This window comes from Mus caroli, unplaced genomic scaffold (genome assembly GCF_978045245.1).
Source record: "Mus caroli unplaced genomic scaffold, Mus_caroli_1 scaffold_11, whole genome shotgun sequence".
NCBI classification, from domain to species: Eukaryota; Metazoa; Chordata; class Mammalia; order Rodentia; family Muridae; genus Mus; species Mus caroli.
In genome coordinates this window covers 122,553,208-122,577,386 of record NW_028227266.1, presented here as the reverse complement: position 1 = coordinate 122,577,386, position 24,179 = coordinate 122,553,208, and the positions used below count along the sequence as shown (strand labels likewise).

The following is a 24,179-nucleotide window of genomic DNA, read 5'->3' as shown; positions in this document are numbered from 1 at the left end:
CTGAGTCCATAGCTCCCAACACCAGGCCAAGTAAACCACACTGTCACATGACTGCTTAATTCCTTGTTTATCATGGCACCATCACCTGAACAGGCTTCAGGTAGCACAAGGGAGGCTAAATGGTTTTGAAGTTGAATATCTACAAGGAGACCTTCAAGATAATTGGAAGAAGAAACCAAAGGAAATCTTGGGCTTGGTACAGTTGTGTAGCTGGACAGACAGGACTTGGAACTGAGGGTAGAATAGCTGAGAGGGGGTACTTGCAAGTTAGACAGCAAATGTGTCCAAAACAAAAACTAAATTGTCCCGGCACAGTAGATATTTGGCCTTCTCTTAGTTGGTATTTCCACTTCTTTCTATGAAGTTCATCTCAGCCCAGTTCCTAGCTCTTGCCTGCTTCATCTACCCACAGGTTAGATGTCCGACTACCCACAGGTAGCTCCTCCCTGCCTGCCGTGTGCTGCTCTTTACTTGGAGAACTTGCACGCTCCCCTCCCCTGCTGCTCTCTGTGACTCTCCTTACCTGTGAAGTCAAGTGAGCACCTGGTCACAAACACTGGGAGCTTTAGAATTTTTCTCTCACCCTGCTCATCCAGTCCTCCAGTGAAGTCAGAAGAAGCACCCCCATAAAACCTTACTGAGTGAATAAGCAAGACCTTCAGTGGAAAGCTATAAACTCAGGCTGGGAAGATGGCTCAGTGGATAAAGCTGTTGCAGTGTAACCATGAGGATCAAAGTTTGGATACCCAGAACCAGCCCAGGTAAACATCTGGCAGATGTAAGAGTCTACACACAGAAAGCAGAGTCAAAATCCTTAGAACAAGCTGGGTAGGGTAGACTACCCATCAGCAAACTCTGAGTTCAACTGAGAGGCCTTACTTCAGTAAATAAAGTGGAGACTGAAAAAACAAGATGTCCACCATCAAACTTAGACTCCCACTAATACATGTGCACACATGAACACACACAGAGTCAACAATGAGGGATGCTGGTGGGGATGGGTCCACTCACTCTGGACCCATAGTAACAACAAGTTATTAATGTCACCCCAAACCTAGGTGATCTGAAATCATTCTTAGCTTCCATAGAGCTACAAGAGAAAAACTCTAGACTCTAGAGCAGTGAGCATTTTGTTGATAAACTGCCAAATACCTCGCAGAATCAAACAGATTAGGATCCTTTCTGAGGGTTTCTGTTGTGACTGCTCCCTTCAGCCAGCCCTGAACAAAGAAGGTCAGTTCTGAAGATTATGTCCCAGGTGTCACCCTTCTCTGCACAGCTCCACCTCCCACCCCAACTCCTGCACCAAAGACAAAACACAAAACCAAAATGGATGGTGAGGAATTTTACAAAATCCCCTCTTCAAAAAAGTCAGCAGACCAAAGTCTAAGATGTTAATTCCTTCTGGGATGCAAATGTGCTGAATACATACAATGTGAGAAAACATACACCCACCAGCAGCTTATATAAATGTGTGTGTGTGTGTGTGTGTGTGTGTGTGTGTGTGTGTGTGTTATTCAGATGCATGTAAAATGCATGGAAGAAAGAAAGAACAGTTGTGTGGCTGTAGAAAAGATGGATGATGGGTTTCCACCTTCTTGTTATTTTCTAGATGATGTAGGGGGAAATTAGGGATCTGACTCTTTAGAGGGCAATGTTATTCTCAAGAGTTAGTGCTCCATTCCTCTTCAAAACCCTCATTTCCCTCTGGAACAGGAAGTGAGTTCTTTTAGTCCCCTTAATTCTGCTAATCCTAATTGCTCAAAATGTTACATCTCGAATGGATTACCCTCAGAGTTCTGAGATCTGACATTTTTTAAACAAATCTATTGAGACTAATACTGCCAGTCTACAGACCATACTGTGGAAGAAGGGTCAGGGTTGTTCAAATGTCCCCATTATATCTGCTGCTGGGGCTTGGCCTGTCATACTGAATCCCAAGTCATAGCATTTGCTTTTCCATCCTGGTATAAATGTTCCCACTGTAGCTGGCTCCAGAATGCCACATACTCTCAGGGTGCAAGCCTGGAAAGAGGTGAGGACTGCTAGCGGGTGAGCAGCTCTGGGAGGGCCTGTACACCACTGGAGTCAGGTGCTGTGGTAACCACAGCTCAAACCAACATCCAGCCTGGGCCTGGTACATACCAAAGTGTCCAGGAATGGACAGGAAATTGCCCTAAAATGTTCACTTAGGGTGTGTGCATGCATATTCAGGCTATGTCTTGTGCTGTTTCTATAGTTCTGGGAGGAATAGAACCTAAGTGTCAGAGGTCAGGCATTAAGCCTCTAGTTAGCACATATAATTTCCAAAATGAGCCTCTAGGTGCTAAGCCCTACGTTATGATCTGGGCCATAGAGGACCCTCAGCTGTTCTTGCCCAGTGTCTCCAGCATCAGTGACAACTTATTACACTGGGCTTCTGGCATGTCAGTCAGTCATGCTGTAGAGCATGTTCTACAGATGGTCAAGTCAGTCTTCAGAGCACTCCTAGGGTTGGCCCTGTTTGTTACAGATGGAAAACATACCCAGAAAAGCATAGGTAACTTCAGGAGGAGTCACAACCCCTGTCTCCAAGTAGGACTCGTTCTGCAGAACTCTATGGCTTCTGTAAAAAGGCAAGACTTCCTTTTGTGGTACTCTCACATGGGGCTTCAGATGAACATTGGAGGGAGTCTGGCCAAGAGTTTGGGTGTCTTCTGGGTTCTCTTTTTAAGGGTTCCATATCCCTTTTGTTCCAGCCCCTTTCCTTTCCTGCTTTTCTCTGAGTACACACTACAATCAATGTCTGTTGTCCTCCCTCTACTCTGTGTACTTAAACGTCCTCATCCTCCCCTGGAAACCTTTTCCTTCCCTAATCAAAAATTCCCATGCAGCCCTCCTAGGCACCTAGGCTAAGCCATCCCTCCTCTGTGGTGACAGCTCTCACCTATGATGGAGTGGATAAATGAAAAGGCTCAGAGTCCATGTATTGGTAGAGAAGCCTCCATTCACCTTCTTGATAGAATCATTAGTAACTGTAAAAAAAAAAAATACATATGCATGTGTTCCCAGTGTCCTACCCATAGAAGTCCTGACTGAGTTGGTCTAGATTTGAACCTAGAGAGTTTTAAAACCTCTATATGTGATTCTTTGCAGCCTGTAATCACTGTCGTATATTTTGTTCTAAGCAATGAGGGTCATTCCATAAACATTCATTGATTAACAGCCACAAGGTAGGACTTATATTGTGGGGGAGCTAGCAGAGATAAAGACTACACTGGAGCAAGAAGGGGCAAATGTATAAGCATCCTGCACAGAGCAAATGGAGCTGTTTACTGAAAAAGACTGAAGGCAGACTTGACATACGGGGGAGTCTAGGAAGCCTCTAGCAATGACATCATTGCATGAGCACATCAGATAGGGTTGAGGGTAAAATACTCCAAGCTAAGTAAACTATGCAAAAGGCACAGAGGCATACTTTTGAGGGGAATGGCCAGAAACTCTGGGTGACTGTGATACATGAAGCAGAGACCTAGGCAATGGTAGGAGAGGTGAGAGGAGGTGAAGAAGCAGCCAGTATGTCCTCAAGGACCTTGGGTCACAACCTGAAGATCTTCACTTTTTACTCTTTTGGGCAAAGCCAGAGCTAAGCGGGAGAGAGGCATGGTCATCACTATGAAGCCCAGCAGGATGGTGGCCAGGGATATACTGGGTAGTGGGTGAAGGGAGGGTGTTACCAGACAGCTCTAGAGAAAGGACTAGAAGAGGAATTCTGGAAGCTTTAGATCCAGGTGGTCAGGTAGAATAAGAAAGTTTCTGTTTTCCTCACCTGTGCTTCTGCTCTTTGTTTCTAAAACACAGACCTGATTCCACCCCCAGTGGGAACTTCTAGAATAAAGTGAGATGGGTGAAGAAAGAGAATAAAGGAGTAGGATGGGGTCCTGCATTGAGCAGAACAGTGGATCTTCAAGTGGTCCCCAGCACAGCAAGCTGCAGGGTACTCTAGGATGTGCTTCTTAGATAAAGAAAGGGCAATGCCTCAGGAAGGAGATGGGCTGAATGGATTCTTACAGGCTCACTCTGGGCTTTGTAGAGGTCAAAGGTATTTAAATGGAGGGAGACCAAGAGTCTGGGAACATGAGTTGACTTTCTGTAAGTTACTAATTTTTGAGTTCTCTTCCTCTCCCTCTCTCTCCCCCTCTCTCCCCCTCCCCCTCCCCCTCTCCCTCTCTCTTTTCCCCTCTCTCCCCATCTCTCCCCCTCTCTCTCCCCCTCTCCCTCTCCCTCTCTCTCTCCCTCTCCCTCTCCCCCTCTCTCTCCCCCTCTCTCTCCCCCTCTCTCTCCCCCTCCCCCTTGCCCTCCCTCTCTCCCTCTCTGTAGGATCTCTACATATCCTAGACTGGTCTTGAACTCAGAATTTCTCTGCCTCAGCTACCTAAGTGCTGTTTATTCATCCTGCCTAGCTAGGTGCTGTGTGTGTGTGTGTGTCTGTCTGTCTGTGTGTGATGGGGTACACTCATATATGCCAACGCATGTGTACAGAGGTCAAGTGTAAAGGTCAGAGGACAATGTTCAGGAGCAGGTTCTCTCTTTCCTTCATGTGGTTCTGGGAACTGAACTCAAGTCATCAAGTTTGGAAACAAGAACCTTTATTTATTCACTGAGCCACTTTGCTGGCCTCTTAGGATAGGTCAATTTTAAAAGCAAAACGTCAGATGATATATAAAATGTGGTTCTAATTTTTTAAATAAAAATAGGAACAGAGTTATTATCTAGGTGGTAGAATCTTAGGGTTTTGTTGTTTGTGTTTTGTTTTTTTTTACTTTGTTTTGTTTTGGTTTTGTATTAAGGATTCAACCCAAGGCCTCACTTGGGTTGAATGATTTGTAATCATTTTCAAATCCATGTCATATTTTTAAAAAATAGCTCAAAATAACTTTAGCTCAAATAGCTCTATATCACTTCATTAGAGAGGTAGGAACACATTTAACCATTTTCCAATTGTGGAACCTAATTGCTTTAAAGTTTGACACTTTTATTATTGAGTAGTCATAATCTTTTAGTGGGAAGAGTTGGATCCATTTTATAATCATTATCAGACTATATTTGCTATTCTTTTAAATCATGTTTATTGCTATCTTCCTGTTTGTTGCATTTTGATCTCTTATAAAATATATTTGCTTTTTCCTCACAAATGATTACAAGTTTAATTCTAATTTTGCTCTACATAGTTCATTCAAATTTTTGGAAAAAATAAGTAGCTCCTCCATCAGTTTCAAAAATTAAATGTTATCTTTGATATAACCCTGGGGAATTGAAATTTTTAACACATTGGCATTCCATTTTATGTCATTAGCACCAAGTGAGTAATTTGTAAAGCACAGGTATGCATTTAGCTCATGAATCTAAGGGCTGAATGTCCAAAGAGTGTGAGACCTGTATAGGCCACTTTTCTCATTGCTCTGACAATACCTGACAAAGGCAACTTAAGGAAAGAAGAGTTCATTTGGCTCACAGCTTTAGGTTACACTCTCTCCTGGCAGAGAGCGCATGAAAGCTGCTGTTTTCCCTACTACCATCACCACTACCACATCTGTTTGCATGTCACACACACACACTCATACACATGCACACACACATGTACACACGTACACACATGCATACACATACAGACACATGTATACACACATGCACACACGTGCACACACACAGACACACACATGTTGGGGAATGCCTGTTCACATGTTATCTACACCTATATGTAAAGATCAGAAGTTATGACTGTGTCTCCCTTGATTGCTCACCTTGTTTGTTTGTTTGTTTGTTTGTTTGTTTGTTTTTGAGAAAGGATTTCTCTGTGTAGCCCTGACTGTCCTGGAACTCACTCTGTAGACCAGGCTGGCCTCGAACTCAGTAATCCACCTGCCTCTACCTCCCAAGTACTGGGATTAAAGGTGTGCGCCACCACTGCCTGGCTATTTTTTAATTTTTAAAAACATTTGTTTTAACTTTATGCTGTGTGCCTCTGTACGACGTACATGACTGGTGCCCATGAAGGACAGAAGAGAGTATTGGATCCCCTGGAACAGAGCTTACAGATAGTTGTTAGCCACCATGTGACTGCTGGGAATTGAACCCGTGTCCTCTGCAAGAGCAACAAGTGCTCTTACCCACTGAGTCACATCTCCGACCCATCTACCTTCTTTTTTGAGGCTGAGCTTACAGAACCTGGAACTCACCAGCTCTGTCAGACTTGCTGGCCGGCAAGCCCCAAGGATTTACTGTCTCCTGTTTCAGTCTCCTCAGTGCTGGGATGGAAGGCATACTCAACTTTTTCTGTGGGTGTTGGGGATCAAAACTCAGATCTTCACATTTATAGGACAAGTGCTTTGCTGACTGAATGATCTCCTCAGCCCCTCATTCTCCTTTTTATTCAGTCCGGAACACTAGCCCATATGAAATGTAGATATTCGCTTCTCAATTTTTTGTACCTTTTCCGGAAGCATCCTCACTGACACCTGCAGAGGTGTGTTCCTACAATGATTCTAAATCTAGTCAAGTTAACGACGATGATGAACCTGCTTAGCCAGCGTAGTGCAGTCTGCTCAGCATCTGGGGAGGCACAATGCTGTATCATAACATGACAACCCTACATGTTTAAACAGAGCAACTCTGCCTAGAAAAACCTGCTTTTATTTCAAAGCCACTCCCTCTATAGTCCATTAATTCATTACTGCAGACCCCAATGATCCAATCATCTCTCATAGTCCCACACCCACACATCATTACCATATGAATTAAGGACTTGAGTTTCCAAAGAGTGGCACTTGAGGGACACATTCAAACCACAGAGGACTTTTGCCTCTTGCTCTTTTCCTTACCTCATTACTTAGCACATTTTAAAAATATAATCTGGGACTTCATATATATAACGATGGTTTTACTGTTAATATCATGTTTCTGGGGCTGGAGAGGATGCTCAGTGGTTAAGAACACTGACTGCTGTTCCAGAGGTCCTGAGTTCAATTCCCAGCAACTCCATGATGTCTCACAACCATCTGTAATGGGATCCGATACCCTCTTCTGGTGGGCATGAAGATAGCTACAATGTACTCATAAAAATAAATAAATCTCAACAATATGAACTAACCAGTACCCCCCAGAGCTGTGTCTCTAGTTGTATATGTAGCAGAGGATGGCCTAGTTGGCCATCAATGGGAGGAAAGGCCCTGGGTCTTGTGAAGATCATATGCCCCAGTATAGGGGAAAGCCAGGGCCAGGAGGCAGGAATATGTGGTTGGGCAGCAGGGCGGGGAGAGGGTATAAGGGACTTTCAGGATAACATTTGAAATGTAAATGAAGAAAATATCTAATAAAAAAATCATGTCTCCCTATTCATGAATTCCTTTTCTTTTATATTATTTTTCCAATGAAATCAACCTTTATTATTATTATTATTATTATTATTATTTATTTCATCATTTATTTATTTTTGGTTTTTCCAGATCCTGTTTCACTGTGTAGCCCTAGCTATTCTGGAACTCACTCTGTAGACTGGGCTGGCCTTGAGCTCACAGAGACCCTCCTGCCTCTGCTGGAATGAATTGCATTTGCCACTCCTGCCCGGCTAACGGTATTGTTTTTAGACTTCATTGTTTTGCTTATTTATTTATTACTGATTACTGATTTTAAAACACAATCCACAGTTGAGTTCTTTCTTCGGATTCTATGCTGCATCAACAAGTGATTTTTTTCAGGAATAGAAAATATGAAGTCTGAGATTATCTTTCCTTTTTTTGTTTTCAAATGTTTTCAAATGTTTAACACTGTGAAGGAGAATTCTGCAGCTAATTTTATTAATTCTTAGGTATCCTAGGCACTTAAAATATCAGAAATGTGTGTTATATTCTGTAATCTCAATCATACTATCAGAGGAAATTGTCTTACAAATTTTATTCATGCATGCACATGTTCCAGCTGTTGTGTCTATAGTGTTCTCTTTCTCTCCGTTCTAGAGAGAGTCACGGCTCAAGCTTGTTGGCCAGGCCTTGTCTGTTCTTATGATATCCACCTCTTGATTCTTTTTCTGAGAGTTTCTTAATCATTTCCACTGTGCTTTTCTTTTTGTTCCCTCTGGGCTTTAACTTCAACCACCATACTTTTATATCTCTATTTTATTTCATTTGGTTTTTTGAGACAGTTTTTCTGTGTAGCCCTGACTATTCTGGAGCTTACTCTGTAGACCAGGCTGGCCTTGAACTCACAGAGATCCATCAGCCTCTACTTCCTGAGTGCTGGAGTTGAAGGCTAGCTCCTTTTTTATCTTTATGAAACCTGCTTTCTTCTATACTGTTCTTCATCATTGCATGATGATACCCAATAAACATAAATCCTGTCTGTTTTCTTCTCTTCCTCACAGCAAGTCCATTTCAGAGGGTGATGTTTGTACTAACATGCTGGTCTTTTGTGTTGATCTACAGTGTCTTATCATAAGTTCAAAGAGTCCCTCAGACTGCCTATCCTTATGGATAGACTTTCTGTATCTGATCCAGGGGGCACACAAGTAAAGTCAAAGGAGGTTAAAATATTTCTATGTGAATTTTTAGGCTGTTTATTTTGTTTGTTTAGAGATCAGAGACCACCTTTTGAGACTCAGTTCTCTCTTTCCACCATGTGTGTCCAAGGACTCAAACTCAGACCATCAGGCTTGGTTGCAAGCACATTCACCTACTAAGCCATCTTGCTGGCCACTATGTGAATTTTTTAGATGCTCTGTTACTAGCAATATGAGTAACTTTCAAGACAATTCCACCATTATCCTCCAGTAATATCTTTATTATGTACCCCTCTAAATAGAGCCATTAGTGTAGGGCCATTATCACCAACAATCTGTTGAGGACTACTCCTTGACAGACCCTTTGTTAAGAGCTAAGGACAGTGGTGATCTAGAGCCTGGCTCAGGGCTCTGAGCTAGGGAGCAGTGACCACAGAGGGAAAGAAGTCCTCAGAGACCAAGGAGGAAGCACAAATTGCATTTCAAGTATAAGGACCAAGAAAAGAGGGTTTGACCAGGTAAGAGATTGAGGGAAAAAGTACAATACTCTCCGACAAAACCAGGGGACATTTGTAAGCTGGAAGCCAAAAGACCAGTGTGTAGATGTAATGCTGCATAATACAACCCTGGTAGAGGTATATTGGCAGGTCTCAGGGAGGCAAGGAATAAGAATCACATCACTTCCTCCCAGCTGCCCTGTTACTAAGCGGTCCACTCACCCACGCTAACACAGAAGTACAGGTGGCATGGATGTTGACCAAAACTGCTCATATGTGCTCCAGTTGTCTGTTGTACATGATAAATCACTTGAAAATGATAGAATATAGGACAGGCAGAGGAATTATAAAATATAACTAATGCACCAGTCACAGTTTTAGGTAAGAATCCTTGGCTCGTGTAAAATGACTACACAAAAGAACACAAATGTACTAGCTAACTGGTCTCAAAATTCTCTAAGTCAGGTTCAATGCCTATAATGCAGTGTTTGGGAGGCTGAGACAGGAAGATGCCAGCCTAAGCTATATAATGAAACCATGTTCTAAAACAAAAGCAAACAAAAAGTTTGCTCCAAAGTAATTTATTGTTTCAAATAGAAGAGTTCAGTTCAGCAGAGAAACCTAGCAGCCACCACATAAGCCGTGTGTAAAGTCAGCATTGCCAAGAAGGAAGAAATGGACGTCTTGTACCTCTGAAGGAGAACACCAGGTCACTTCAGTGTTTCTGCCAGAACCTCAGAAGAGACACATTCCACAAAACAGCTCTCTGGTAAACTTCCGAAGAATCAAATTCATCAAAAACAAACAAACTAGGAGACCTTAGGACCAGATCTGAAGATCTATCTAACTGCACGCTGGGTCCTACACTTGTGAACTGGTGGCATTTTAAGAAGTCTGTATAGTAAATGTCCTGGTTTTGTTAATTGCATTGGGAGTCAGAGAACTTTGCTTTTATGGAACCAAGTGGAAGTACTGAAAATCAAAGGGGGCAGGGTAGTGGACAACAATAGTCACTTCATACAGGGTGGGACTGAAATAGTTACTTCATCTGGCCCTGCTTATGTGGCTACAGGCCCTACACATTTAACACTTGATGTAGGGACCCACAATTCTCCAGCATGTAGTCTCTGATCCTGTAAGGACTCCCATACATGTTGCCCACTGGCCATGAGAATGAAAAACTGCAAGGCCTTGGAACACAAGTGGCTTAAACACACACACACACACACACACACACACACACACTTTCCATTGTACAAAGCACTTTCCAAGGCTAACCTAGAATCAGAGGGTTGGGAGAAAGAACTCCCCTCTTTGTAGGAGCATTGAAGAATAGTGACCATATTTAATTTACCAAGTATGCTCCTTGCAGGTTCTTTCCCTCTGATGACAAAGTCTCCTAGTACATCAGAATTTTTAAATCATAGAGGCATGGGGATATTTCATTTAGAAGAGGGTTAGTCAGGAGACTTATTTCAAACCAATTGCAAAATATTTTGTATTAATATGCAGTACATTTCTCTTATCTCGATGTCTAAATGTGCACTTTCCTAGTGAGTTCTAGTTTTTAATATCTCCTGATGAGGCCATTTGCCATTTGCAGATACTATTCTGTTCATGTGTTAGAAATCAGTAGTGTTCAGAAGTAGGATCTTTCAAAGTGATTAGGTTATTAGGATATTCCAGGGTGATTAGGTTATTAGGGTTCTGGTCTGCAGCATAGATTGTAGTAATCACAAAAGTGAAGTTTGTTGTAAAAATTGAATTCACATCTCACTATCGCCCCCTGCCGTGCTTGCCTTCACTAAGAAATTATCCACTCAAAGCCAGCCTTGTGCCTTGCTATGTATGGTGCTTCTCCTAGAACTAAGAGCCAGTGCCTTTCCATTCTTTATGAAAGACCCACTCTCATGTCTTCTGAGACAACTGAGTACACTACAGTGTGTTGTTTGGCAGAATGTCTGTCAGTTTGGGGCTCCTCTATCACACTTTTTCAGATGTGTGTTTTTCTCCGAGTCCAAAGTTGGTCTTTTGTTCTTTTAAGTGTTGTTCAAGTGTGTGTGTGTGTGTGGGGGGGGGGGAATGTAATGTTGTTCAAATTAACAGCATTTCCTTCCAAACATGGTGTGGCTGCTTTTGCATTTAAAACATCTTTGCCTAACCTGAAGTTTTCAAGATTTCTCCTATTCTTTAAATTTTAAGCTCTAGATAGTAAATACAGGTCTATGATCCATTTTTATATTTTTGTATAAAATTTGTAATGTGGGTTGCACTTAATTTACCTGAATTTTCAATTGGTTTGATCTCTTTGTCAAGAGAATCACAGAGCTCATTTGCCTGAAATGTGTTATTGGGGGTTGGGAGAGTGATAGAAATGACTGCTGGGCAGTATGAAAAAAGTCCCCATTCCCACTTGACACCAAGCCTTGGATTTCCACCTGACACAAAACAGTAGTCAAATGAGTCCTATTACAGAGACAAGCTGACCATGGGACACACTAGGCCTGCTGTGGTCACTGTTTGACATCTTGGGGGGAAAAATGAGATTAGTTTATAACCTCTGAGACTTGTACTATTACTCCATATAGCTTGTGGGAACATAGCCTTTACTAAAATGGGTAGATAGATTGATGTGTAGACAGATCAAGGGAGAGAAGGAAGAAAAGAAGAAGATGGATGGATGGAGAATGGGTGGATAGATGGGTGGTTGGATAAATGCATCAATGGTCAGACAGATAGTGGACTGATATATGGTGAGAGGAATCATAGAGGAATGGATGTGAGGAAGAAGACACTTGGGCAGAAGAATGGAGGTTCAGTGGAAATCTCTGAGAGGAGATGGATGGGGTAGAGGGAGGTCTGCATGGGGAAAGTCAGGTGATAGAAGCACAGTTACACAGAGGTGGGGCAGGGTAAAGCCCATCTATCCACACTGACCTGGATGCTCCTGTCCACAGGGAGTTTCCTGGTCCCCTACATCATCATGCTCATTGTGGAGGGGATGCCACTCCTGTACCTGGAGCTGGCCGTGGGACAGCGCATGCGGCAGGGCAGCATTGGTGCCTGGAGGACCATCAGCCCCTACCTCAGTGGTGTCGGTATGTGACAGATTCATGTTCCTGGGCGTCACAGGTGTGCAGGTTGCTGTGCATGAGCAGGACCTGTGACTGACTGGACTGACAGCTCGGCAGTGATGGGATGGGGGTTGGGGGGGCTGCCATGGAACTTGGACAGAGAGGGACCTGGATTCTGACTCCCAAATACAGCCCCTTGGGAAACTCCCATCTCAGGGCATCTCCTCTCTGGACCTCACCTTGAGATTCTGTGAATGGTTGGACATAAATTCCTGACATAGAAGCATTTATTCAATCCCAGCCATCTACCATCTGGGAATGTAAACAACTGTCACCCGGTTAATGTGTGGTACTGACATGGCAGTGTGTGAGCTCATTTCATCTTTACCACACCATGTAGGAGCTGTGAGGCACCATAAGTGATGTCTGTGGCCAGAAGCCAAGGAACCTATGCATACGGGGTGTGCACCCTTCCAGAATGACCTTCAGTCACTGTCCCCCAGCACCTCCAGGATGTGGCTCTCCTACTTTGTAAAAGTCCAGGACCCAGGACCATCAGTGGCCTTAGATGTTCTGTGAACCTTTGTACCCCAGAAAGGGGAGCAGGCAGGAAGGCTAATTGTTACGGCCCGACCAGCAGTCCGCAACGTGAACGGTTCAACTGAGGATGGCAGCACGAGCTGAAAAGAGAGGAAACTAGACGGGGCGGGAGAAAGAACGAGGCCAAGACGATTTCATGTTCAAAGCCCCCCTTTACTAGTTTCGACATTCAGTTATAAAGGAAGGGGGAGGGAACCCGATTTCCCGCCAAGTAACTCGGGGTCCAGTAGCAGGATGAACACATGTGTGGCTCCAAGCAGCAAAGCGACAGGGTCCAGCAGTGGGCGTGGCAGAACGAATGAGCAGGAAACTCCACCCCTGAGCCAGCAGGTTCCAGGCTGGGGGAAGGGAGACCACAGCTAATAGTTCAGGAATGCAGAGGGATCAATTTGATGTGACCTAGTGCAGCTTTAGAAGAAATATGTCAGGGGCATTAGGAGTCATCTTCAAAGTGCATCCTCTCTGTGAAGAGCTATGAAGGCTACCACAGAGTATGCTGAGGTAGCACAGTATGCTGCATATTTGAAAACCAATGAAGGCTGCCTGGCCTCTTGGATACTAGGCCCCCACTTCCTGGCCAGAACTCCCAATGGGGTAGAGAGAGCTGCTATGTAATGACTTTGGTCCTAGTATAGACCAGCAAACCCAAGGTCAACAGCTCCAACCAGGTTATATGTGGGATGGCAAAGACTGGGGATGATACTCCCAAGGGCCAATGTGAGTCCACTTTATAGTAACCTGATAGCAAACTCTCCCTTTGTTCACAATGCCTCTGTGGGTCCCTCATAGGTCAGACCAGGTTGGAGGGCAGCGGTTATCCCATCCACATCTCACACTCTTGCTACATAGATGGGTTGGGTGAAGTGACTCAACCTCCAAAAGGAACAAGTATTGCATTAGGCATATGGTTGGGACTTCTCCATAGCTCTACTAGGTAGCTTTTGAAAAGCTCTGAGCTTCAGTTTACTCTTTGAAACCAGGACAATATTGTTGTGAGTACTAAAGGCATAGAAAGTACTGAGCCCAGGACCTGACACTTACCTATAAAAAACTGTCCATTAGTTTCTCATTTCAGATGATCAAAGATTAGGGGGAATAACCTCAGAAGAGGTCATAGGTGTGATGTCAGGTCTAATGAAACCGTAAGAAAAAGTGATCCTCTCTGGGGATGTCACCAGAGTTCTGTCATTCAGGTGCCACTGGCTAAGTCACAGACATCTGATCTTCAGCTTTGCCCTTTGCTTGCTCACAGGTGTTGCCAGTGTTGTGGTCTCCTTCTTCCTCTCCATGTACTACAATGTCATCAATGCCTGGGGCTTCTGGTACCTCTTCCACTCCTTCCAGGTGAGCTCTATCCAGAGCAGAATAAAAAAAAGGCAGAATATTCAGGGCCAGGTGGGGAGTTGGTTGAGGATAAGAACACCAGCCCATAGGAGCCCTCTTAGTGAGGGGGGCAGGGGGAACCAAGCTGGAACCAAGTGGGGACATCAGAACCTGTGTGTATGTGCACAGTTCTCCAGAGCAGCTCCACAGCTTTCACTGGACTATCTACAGGAAGTGTCCTGAAAACATTACAAACCATCTCATGACAGACTCGGGAGAGAATCTGTGGCAAGGACTTATGGGGATGTTGTCACCATTCCAGTAAGTCTGAAATGGCTACATCCTCCTGTCCTGCCCCACCTCCTCCCTCTGTCCTGTCACCAGCTCATCCCCCTGTCCTGTCCCCACCTCATCCTTCTGTCCTGTCACCAACTCATCCCCCTGTCCTGTCTTCACCTCATCCCTCTCTTTCTTTCTCTCTTTTTCTCTCTCTCTTTCTTTTTCTTTCTTTCTCTCTATCTCTTTCCTTCTTCATTCCTTTCTTCCTTCTTTTCCTTTCTTCCTTTCTTCTTCCTTCCTTCATTTCTTTCTCTCTTTTTTGTTGTTTTGTTTTGTTTCTGTTTTTGAGACAGGGTTTCCTCTTTGTAGCACTGACTGTCCTGGAACTTGCTTTGTAGACTAGGCTGGCCTCAAACTCACGAAGATCTGCTTGCCTCTGTCTCCCAAGTGCTGCAATTAAAGGTGTGAACCTTCACTGCCTGGCCTGTAGGAGCTACTTTCTTTCTTTCATTTTTCTTTTTTAAAGATGTATTTATTTTTATATATTTGAATACACTGTGGCTGTCTTCAGACACATCAGAAGAGGGCATTGTATCTCATTACAGATGGTTGTGAGCCACCATGTGGTTGCTGGGAATTGAACTCAGGACCCCTGGAAGAGCAATCAGTGCTCTTAACCGCTGAGCCTTCTCTCCAGCCCCAATAGTAGCTATTTTCATTTTCAATGGCAAATGTTTTAAACAGTGCATTATCCAAATTCTTACCACTGATACTCTGGAAGGGCCTAGGCATTTTGGGAAATAACTAGAAGAACCACAGCTCCACACTGAGAGCTGGCCTTTGTATAGAGATAAGAGATCTTCCTTTCCACCATTCACATTCCATTCTCCCCATCAACAGCCTTTCACTCTCTGAGACCCTAACTACGCTGCCCCCACTCTCCTTCTAGCATCTGCCTCCATCTCAGCCTTTTCCCAGATGGAAAAAGAAGAGAAGGATCTAGGAAATGCCACTTCACTATCTATATGCATTCCATACATCACAGGTTGGTAGACTTCCTCTTACCCACATCCCAGTGAGCTCTCTTCCAAGGTCACAAGACAATGACATAGCAGACTTTTACTTACACTTGCTATGGACCAGGCATGTCCTTGGTACACATAAATCTACACTCACATAAATCATCACAGCTGAGAACTTTTGTCTGGTCTTACAAACTAGAAGCTACTTTACAGGACTCAACTTCATGGGAGGGGAGTCCTTTTCAGCAAGTGCCTCCAGCCATGCAGATGTAGGGATGCTGTCTTTTCCTTGTGATGAAGATGAGGGGGAGACAAGCACTTCAAGTTTCTCAGTTGTTCCACTGAACCAGTTCTCACATAACCTAGAGCTTCTTCATGCAGCATGTTCATTAAAAACCTGATGTTCAGCTCATCCAAGCAAAAGATCCCAGAAATCTTGGGTACAGCCAAGGTATCCTCAGTTTTGCAGCCAAATCTGTGAAACAGTGGGTTAGAGTGTCCTCAGCAGGTGCGTGAGAATAGACTATGTGTTCTGTTGGCTAGGCAAGGCAACTGAGCTTTAAGTCTATGAGGGCTTCTGTAACTTGGCTGCTCGTTCTCATCAGTATCTCCTTCCTGCGACCTCTCCATCCAAATGAGCTCACCATCCCACGAGCCTCATCCAAGGATTTTTTTTATTATTCTTTTAAAAATGTATCTTTATTCATTTTATGTGTATGGGTACTTTGTGTATCACATGCATGCCTGGTGTCTGCAGAGGCCAGGAGAGGGTGTTAAAACACCTGGGACTAAAGGTACAGATGGTTGTGAGCTATCATGTAGGTGCTGAGACTCTAACCTGGGTTCTCTGAAAGAACTAGTGAGTCATCTCTCCAGCCTACAACTATAAGGACCCTTAAGGTCTAGGCCAGGAAGCCTTTGTTCCACTATATTCTGTTGCTCAAAGCAAACCAGACTAGCCCATATATACAGGACAAGGTATAAAGCCTGCTATCAAAGCCACTTCCTAGCATCCTACCCAGACCTTGACTTTCCCCTTAACTGTCTATTGATTCTCACTTCATTCCAAAGGATCCCCTGCCATGGTCTGTCTGCCCACTGAATAGCAACCACACAGGCTACGATGAGGAGTGTGAGAAGGCTTCGTCAACACAGTACTTCTGGTACAGGAAAACACTCAACATCTCACCGTCCATCCAGGAGAATGGAGGAGTGCAGTGGGAGCCAGCGCTGTGCCTCACCCTGGCCTGGCTGATGGTCTATCTGTGCATCCTGAGAGGCACTGAATCTACTGGCAAGGTGGGTCAGGCATTGTGATGGTGCTGGATCTGAGTGGGTGGATGAGTAGCATCTTAACACTGGTCAATGCCAGGGGCTGTCTCTTGCACTTCAGAAGTAGAGGCTTACTGGATCAGAAGGCATGGATGGTGTTACTGGCATGTTCCTCTACTAGCTGACAGAAGTGGTTGAAGTTGTAACGCTGAATCTGAAGTGAGAGACTGCAGCCAGCTTTCAAACTCAGCTATGCCAGGGCATTTCATGGAGAGCTTTAAACATCCGACAGTTCAGTCCTCCACCCCCCCCCCTCAAATGCCAAAGCTATTGTTATAGGGAGAGACTTCAGCATGGGCAGATTTCATTGAGTTTAGTGTGTGGTTGGATTAGAGGTTCCATCTCAGTGCTTTCAGTGACTCAATGACATCTAGAACTGTTGGATTATTCTTTTGGCTTGGTTGTAGTGTGGTTTGAGGTTTTCATTTTTGTTTTGGCTTTTATTTGAAAAGTGTCTCCTTATGAAGGCCAGGCAGGCCTGAAATTTACTATATAGCCCAAATGGCCTCAAACTTAAAGTGATCCCCCTGCCTCAGCCATCTGAGTGTTGGGCAGACTAGGGATTTACCACAATGCCTGGCTTAGGTCTTTTGCCTACCTAAGCCCTTTCTCCCTGTTGGATGTCCAGGTTTCCATTCCTCCTAAGGCTAACATGTCTGATGTGTTTCCATCACCTGCACCTGTCTCAGGCTGGAGTGAATGCTCTGCACTCAGCTACCCTGCAAAGCAAGCCCATAGTTGAACATGTGCCTACATTGTCTTATTCTGCAATAGCTCTTCAGAGTAAATACATGATGACGCCCTCAAAAGACTTAGATAGGTCAAGCGCTTTCCCAAGATCACAGCCAGGGACAGCAGAGTCAGGACAAAGCCCAGATTTACTCCAAGGACTTCCCATCATATTGGTGACACCCCATGAATGTTCTCTTAATGTCTTTCCTGACTTAGTCACTTCCAATTTTCATATCTGAGAAACCTACAAGCCCTTAGTTCTCACTCTCCCGATCACCCAAGCTGCCTTCTCCAGTACTGACATGTTTTTCATGAGTCATCAAGCTTAGAACAGCCTATGCCACTCAGATATTGCATGGCAACCCCAGTGTTGTGCCTGATAGGGCATTGTATACTGGTTACCAAGTCCCCTGGTGACCAGCTTCTTAAAGCACTTGCCCCACAGCTGAACTGAAGAATCAAGGAGCCCAGGTGCTCTTTCCCAACTGAGCTCAGCCTTTGCAGCAATAGCTCTGTCCCAACCTAGACCAAGGATGATCCTAAAGATCTGAGGGTGGTGTCTATATCCTCAAAGATTAAAGCAGAACTTTCCTGTCCAGGCCTCTTATAATTGTGAAATTCAGCAGTCCTTGCACATGGTATCAGTCTTCATCATGTATTTTCTCTGCTGATGCTATGACCCTCTCCCTAACAGAACTGCCCTGCAGCTCCATGTATAGGGCGGGCACCAGGCTTATTAAAGTGGCTGCCTTTTCCTTCTCTGTTAAAACCTTTTATTCTCCTCTGAATTTTTAGTTATTGGTCAGAAGTTATTTCTCCTGATAGGTTAGGCTGGATTGCATATCCAGCCATCCTTCTCACCAGGGAAAGAAGGGAGCCAATTTGGTGAGGACTCCAGAAAGTCTCTAAGAAACATGGTCCACTGGGTGGGAGAGGAAAATTTCAGAGCTTTCTCTGAGTGTCCTCTAAGTCCCAGTGTTGGGGACTTGGGCCAGCCCTCCCCCACACCTCTGATTTGTTTCACACAAGGCCAGAGGACCCTTTCCATTTGCAGCTCTATCTGGTTTGATGTATTAAGTACTTTAGTATGTTTATTAGTCCCCTAAATGTGTAAGAAGCCATGGTAAACATGCCCTACATTCTCCCTGGTATCCCTCTGACAGTCTTAGAAATTCTTGAAATATGGTGTCGTGCCAAGGAAGAAATGAAAGACTGAGCATAATTCAAGAGCATCAAGACATGGGTCACCAACTGTGTTGGTGGATTCAACCTAAAAGAACAAAATTTCTCACTCGGGGAAGGCAGACATGAACCTGAAAGTTCTTTCTTTGAGGCTTTTCAAAAGTCAGGTGACCCCCAAGTCTGAGATGACCCTGGCAAAGCAACCAAGCACACATTCTTAGATTATGATGCATGTCAGTAAGGAGAGAAGATTGGCTTAACCAAATAATGAGACATCTTATGAGAGATGCTGCCACATCTCATCAGTACTATTTATTACAGTTTTTGTGGGCACTTTGTTCCTATCTCTGCTTCCCACCTATGGGCATGCCTGGCCAGGTCTCTCTCAGATCCTATCTTGGCTTTTCACCAAGCTACTGAAATAATTTCCCTCTTAGGGATAACATAGATCTTGTAAGTGACTAGTTCTCCTGTTTTTCTTAGGACCCCAGAAATCTTAGAGCCAAATTTGGCTCAAATACTGAAAAGAGAGACTCACACATGTTGTGCAGGCTCCTTCAACCCCTTTTTTTAGAGGCAGAGCAGTGGAAGGAATGTGGAAAGAAGAATCCTGGGTACCTGTTTATTGCCTCTAGTCCACTGAAGGAGAAATGTCATGGTGGCAACAGATATGGTCACCTCACTTCCTTTCTCCTAACCACACTCAGACCCTTATCCTAATCAGGATCATAGCACCTGCAGCTCTCAGCAGCTGTGGGTACAGCTTAACCACCAAAGAAATAAGGTGTTTGTGGGAATGGTTGTCTGCCCTGCCATTCCTATCGTTCCAGCAGTTTTACTCTATTTCTGGATGCCCACAGGTGGTCTACTTCACTGCATCCATGCCTTACTGTGTTCTTATTATCTACTTGATCCGTGGCCTTACACTCCATGGAGCCACCAATGGCCTGATGTACATGTTCACACCTAAGGTAGGAGCTTCAAGGGAAGGGGTCTGTTCCTTTCTGGGACTCCTGGGAGGAAAGAGAAAGGGGGTAAGATATGTAATCAGCAGGGCTGGTGTGAGCCAAAGGCTGGGCCAAAATCTATGGATATCCTGGGGGCCCAGACTTCCTCCTCAGCTATGTGTTCTGGAAATTAAATCCTCTGTCCACCTCCTCCTGCTGCACTCATTACCCCTCATGACTAGTGCCTATTCCTTCATTCTGGTCTCCCTGTTCCAGGTCTCACCCACAGCCCTATCCATACACTCCACTGAGCTAGGGACCATGGGAATCACTCCAGTTATTTCCCTTACCTGTTCCCATATTTCCTTAGACCCTTTCCCTCTAGGTTGCCATGATCCCACTTTCACTCTTTCTTTCCAATCAGCCTAGCCAGAATTCTTGAGTTAGAATGTTATTGCATTTGAAGTAAGGCACATTCTTTGCTTAACAAATGTTATGGCAGGAAACAGATGACTGTAGCAGTTTTCAAAATGCACACCCTTGTTCCAAATGCCTTAAGTGTTAGTGCTGGAGTCACCTCAGACTGGACTCCACATCCAGGTCACAACACCTAAATTTCTGTGCATGGACAAGTGTAGTGCCTGACTGATGAGTCAGAGATTCCATGTGTTTTGCACTATTAGACCAAACAGTATTTAATCTCATTCTCCATGGGCAGGATATCATAGTGGGTATAACAGGAAGATTGTTGAGTAGTTTACCTGCCAGAGAATACACTGGAGACTGTCTGGGAAGACTGGACTCTAGCCTCAGGCCATCCTGACTGCCTGTGTGTTAGAAATAATTTCTTCTCCATCTCTGAGCCTCCCTCTTCTGTGAGGGAGAGTTTGGGAATAGAGCCCAGGATTCCTCAGCCCTATCCCTACTGGCCTTCTAGATGGAACAGCTAGCCAACCCCAAGGCCTGGATCAATGCAGCCACGCAGATCTTCTTCTCACTGGGCTTGGGTTTTGGCAGCCTGATCGCTTTTGCCAGCTACAATGAACCCTCCAACAACTGCCAGAAGCATGCCATTATTGTGTCCATCATCAACAGCTCCACCTCCATATTTGCCAGCATTGTCACCTTCTCCATCTATGGCTTCAAGGCTACCTTCAACTATGAAAACTGCTTAAACAAGTGAGTCTAAGCTGTCCCTCAGAGCCTTGGGCTTCAAGTGGGAAGGCAAAGCTCCAAAGCTCTGAGCTGAAAGGATGACTGGGAAGGGCTAGGTTCCCAGAAGTCAAGGGGTAGACAAAAGACACCAACCACTGTTAGGAGCTACAATGTGAGGTTCAGTTCTTCTTTCTCAATTGCCAATGGCTGCCTTCTACCAGCAGCAGAAACTGGGGGGCCATAAAGTTACCTGTCTTGCAGGGAATAGGCAGTTTAAGGTGACCCTTGCATTGAGCAGAAAAAGGTGTTCAGCAAATAATGCCGGTGCCTTTGGTCCCATTCCCCATCTCAAGTGTAACCAAGACCTCTCTAGCCAACTCTACACAGTTTACTGTCTGTGGCTTCCCTCAGAGGACTGTCTTTCAGATGTTAAGATGTCCAGTACATTAGTCACTGACCATACGTAGCTATTTCTACAGAAGACTGAGATTAGTGGAACTCAGTATAACATAAAAATAATTTAATTTGCACAATGATATAAAATTAGATTTTAGAATTCTAATACATGTGTAGTAATGCATGCCTTTAAGGTGCATCTTTGAGTGTGAAACCAGCCTGGCCAGCATAACAAGTTCCAGGTCTGCAAAGGCTGCATAGTTAGACACTGTCTGAAAATAAGTAAATATATAAGTCATTCTAACTTTATTTCTATGCAGTTCCTCAATGGTATAAGCCACATTTAAATGCTGTCACTACCAATGGGTACTAATCTGGTCATGGAGCCCAGAACACTTCCACCATCCCACCCAATTCCATCAGACGCCTCTTATCCAAATGTTAAACAGCCTGTAAGGAGGTAGTTTCTGTCCTCATCTCTGCTCAGATCTTATACTTCTGCAAAGGCATTCAGAGTTGCTCTTCCCGTCAAAGTGTCACCAGTCTGGAGGTTCCCTCCTCACTGAGCAGTACAGAAGATGGAAGAGGTTGCCTATAGGCAGCCCTGCACTCACATTCCTCCCAGTTTTTAGAGCCAGTGGCCTCTTAGTCATTAAGGTCAAGATGTTGGTCTGCTCTGCAGGGTGATTCTGCTGCTGACCAATTCTTTTGACCTTGAAGATGGCTTTCTGACAGTCAGCAACCTGGAGGAGGTGAAGAACTACCTGGCATCTACTTACCCAAACAAGTACAGTGAAGTGTTCCCACACATTAGAAACTGCAGCTTGGAATCAGAGCTGGACACGGTAAGAGGCCTGGGAAGGGTGGGGACTGCCTCTCTCCACAGTTAGTTCATAAGAACCTGCAAGAGCCATGAAGATAGGAAACTGGATTGTCTTCCCTGACTCAGTGATAGGGGGACAGGACTCCTGCTTTCCCAGCTGCTACTTAGGAGGGATCATCCTTGTTGGAAAGCTCTCCTGGAGTCTCTGAGTTTTTCCCTCCTTTCCTTCATCTCTTTTGAAGTTTCAAAACCTCGGAAAAGGCATAGGGGATAAGGTTACACACTATTTTAGTTGGAGTTATTATTACTATAGCAAAACACCAAAGCAACTTGGGGAGGAAAGGTTTATTTGGTTTACACTTCCATATTGTTGTTCATCATTGAAGCAGGTCAGTGCAGAAATCCAAGCAAGGTAGAAACCTGGAAGCAGAAGCTAATGCAGAGGCCATGGAGCACTGGCTTGCTCACCATGGCTTGCTCAACCTGCTTTTTTAATTGAACCTAAGACCACCAGCCCAGGGATGGCACCACCCACAATTGCTGGACCCTACCCTAGCAATCACTAATTAAGAAAATATCCTATAGCTGGATCTCATGGAAGCGTTTTCTCAATTGAGATTTTCTTCTTTCAGATGACTCTAGCTTGTGTCAAGCCGACATAAAACTCTCTAGCACACAAGCATAGATATTTACATTTCTCAATGAACACTACAGAGCTTGTGTCATTTAATGTGTAGATGTAATGACGTCTATGTGTGGCATTTATTTGCTTTTTTTTTAAGCTGGACTCTTTGCTATTAAGTTGTTTGAGCTAAGGAAATGGGAAATATTGACAATAAAAATATGAAATTGAAATGAAAGAAGCCAAAGATGGCGGGGAAGGAAAAATACTCTATCCTTATGGAAGAGAAGATGTCTTAGCTAATTTTCTGTTGCTGTGAAGAGACATTATGACCAAGGCAACTTATCAAAGAAAGCATTTAATAGAGGGCTTGCTTACAGTTTCAAGAGTGAGTCTGTGACCATCATGGCAGAAAGCATGGCAGCAGACAGGCAAGCAGGGAGTGCTGGAGCAGTAGCTGAGAGTTTACATCTGATCCACAAGCAGGAGTCAGAGAGAGGGAGAGGGAGACAGAGAGAGAAGGAGAGAGAGAGAGTAAGAAAGAAGGAGCAGGAGGGGAGCAAGCGTGGGGTTTGAAACCTAGCCTACCCCTAGTCACATACTGCCTTGAACAAAGACCACACTTCCTACTCCTAAAACAGTTCTACCAACTGTGGACCAAGCATTCAAATATATGAAGCTATGGGGGACATTCTCATTCAAAACACCAAAGAATAATAATAATCATTATTATTATTTAAGTGTCCATACTACCCAAAGCAGTTTACAGATTTAATGCAACCCTTACCAATAATATTCTCCATAGAAACAAACAAACAAAAAAATTCCTAAAATCTACATGAAACTATAGAAAGCCCAGAATAGCCAAAGCAACTCTGAGTAAAAAAAGAACAAACTGAAGGCATAATAATAACTGATTTTAAGACAGTCTACAAAGCTGTCTGGTATTCTCATGAAAAAGACAAGCAAAACATAACGGGAAACCCAGACTATCACATACTTGTGATTATGTGATTTCTGTCAAAGATGCCAAGAGAATACACTGGAGAAAGGATGGTCTTCTCAATAACTAGTGCTAGATCCATATCTCTCACACTGTGCAAAAGTCAGTTCAAAATTTGAAAAGACTAAGAGGAAACATGGGAAACCCTTGAAGACACTGGTTTGTGTAAGGATGTTGTGAGGTAGGACCCAAAAAGTCCTAGCACCAGAAGCAAAACCAAGTAGGATTATAGTGAAGAAAGCACTTTCTGTCTAACAAAAGAAACATGAATAGCATGAAAGAAATACTTAGAAACATACACACACGTGCACAGAGGAGGAGGGAAGACTTAAGTGATACTGTTAGCAGTTGTAGATGGCTGTAAGTATTCCTGGAAGATAATGTTTCCCATTCAAGAGTTCATTCTTGAGACCTGCCATTATAATGACAGGTAGGACTCCATCCACCCATTTAATTTTTTTCATTTTGCAATCATTTTATTATGTAACACAGATACAATCTATGAAATTATGCCACCAAGGTCATGAGTTAGATCACTGAGAAAATTATTTTTCTTATTGCTTATTTGCTTATTGTTTTCCTTTAAAAAAAATCATTCCATTCGTTTATATCTCAAATGATATTGCACTTCCACAAACTCACCATCCCACATCTGCCCT

At 44.0% G+C, this 24,179-nt stretch overlaps 1 protein-coding gene across 1 annotated transcript in view; it reads left to right on the top strand.

The window, feature by feature from the left end:
- Window positions 1-24,179, top strand: part of LOC110301304 (sodium- and chloride-dependent transporter XTRP3A) — a 42,293-nt gene that overhangs the window by 1,780 nt on the left and 16,334 nt on the right. Inside the window, exons 2-7 of the mRNA XM_021171716.3 lie at window positions 11,988-12,128; window positions 13,957-14,048; window positions 16,400-16,627; window positions 19,435-19,545; window positions 20,459-20,700; window positions 21,755-21,917. Of these exons, the coding sequence (XP_021027375.2) occupies window positions 11,988-12,128; window positions 13,957-14,048; window positions 16,400-16,627; window positions 19,435-19,545; window positions 20,459-20,700; window positions 21,755-21,917 (977 nt within the window). The remainder of the gene's footprint in view (window positions 1-11,987; window positions 12,129-13,956; window positions 14,049-16,399; window positions 16,628-19,434; window positions 19,546-20,458; window positions 20,701-21,754; window positions 21,918-24,179) is intronic.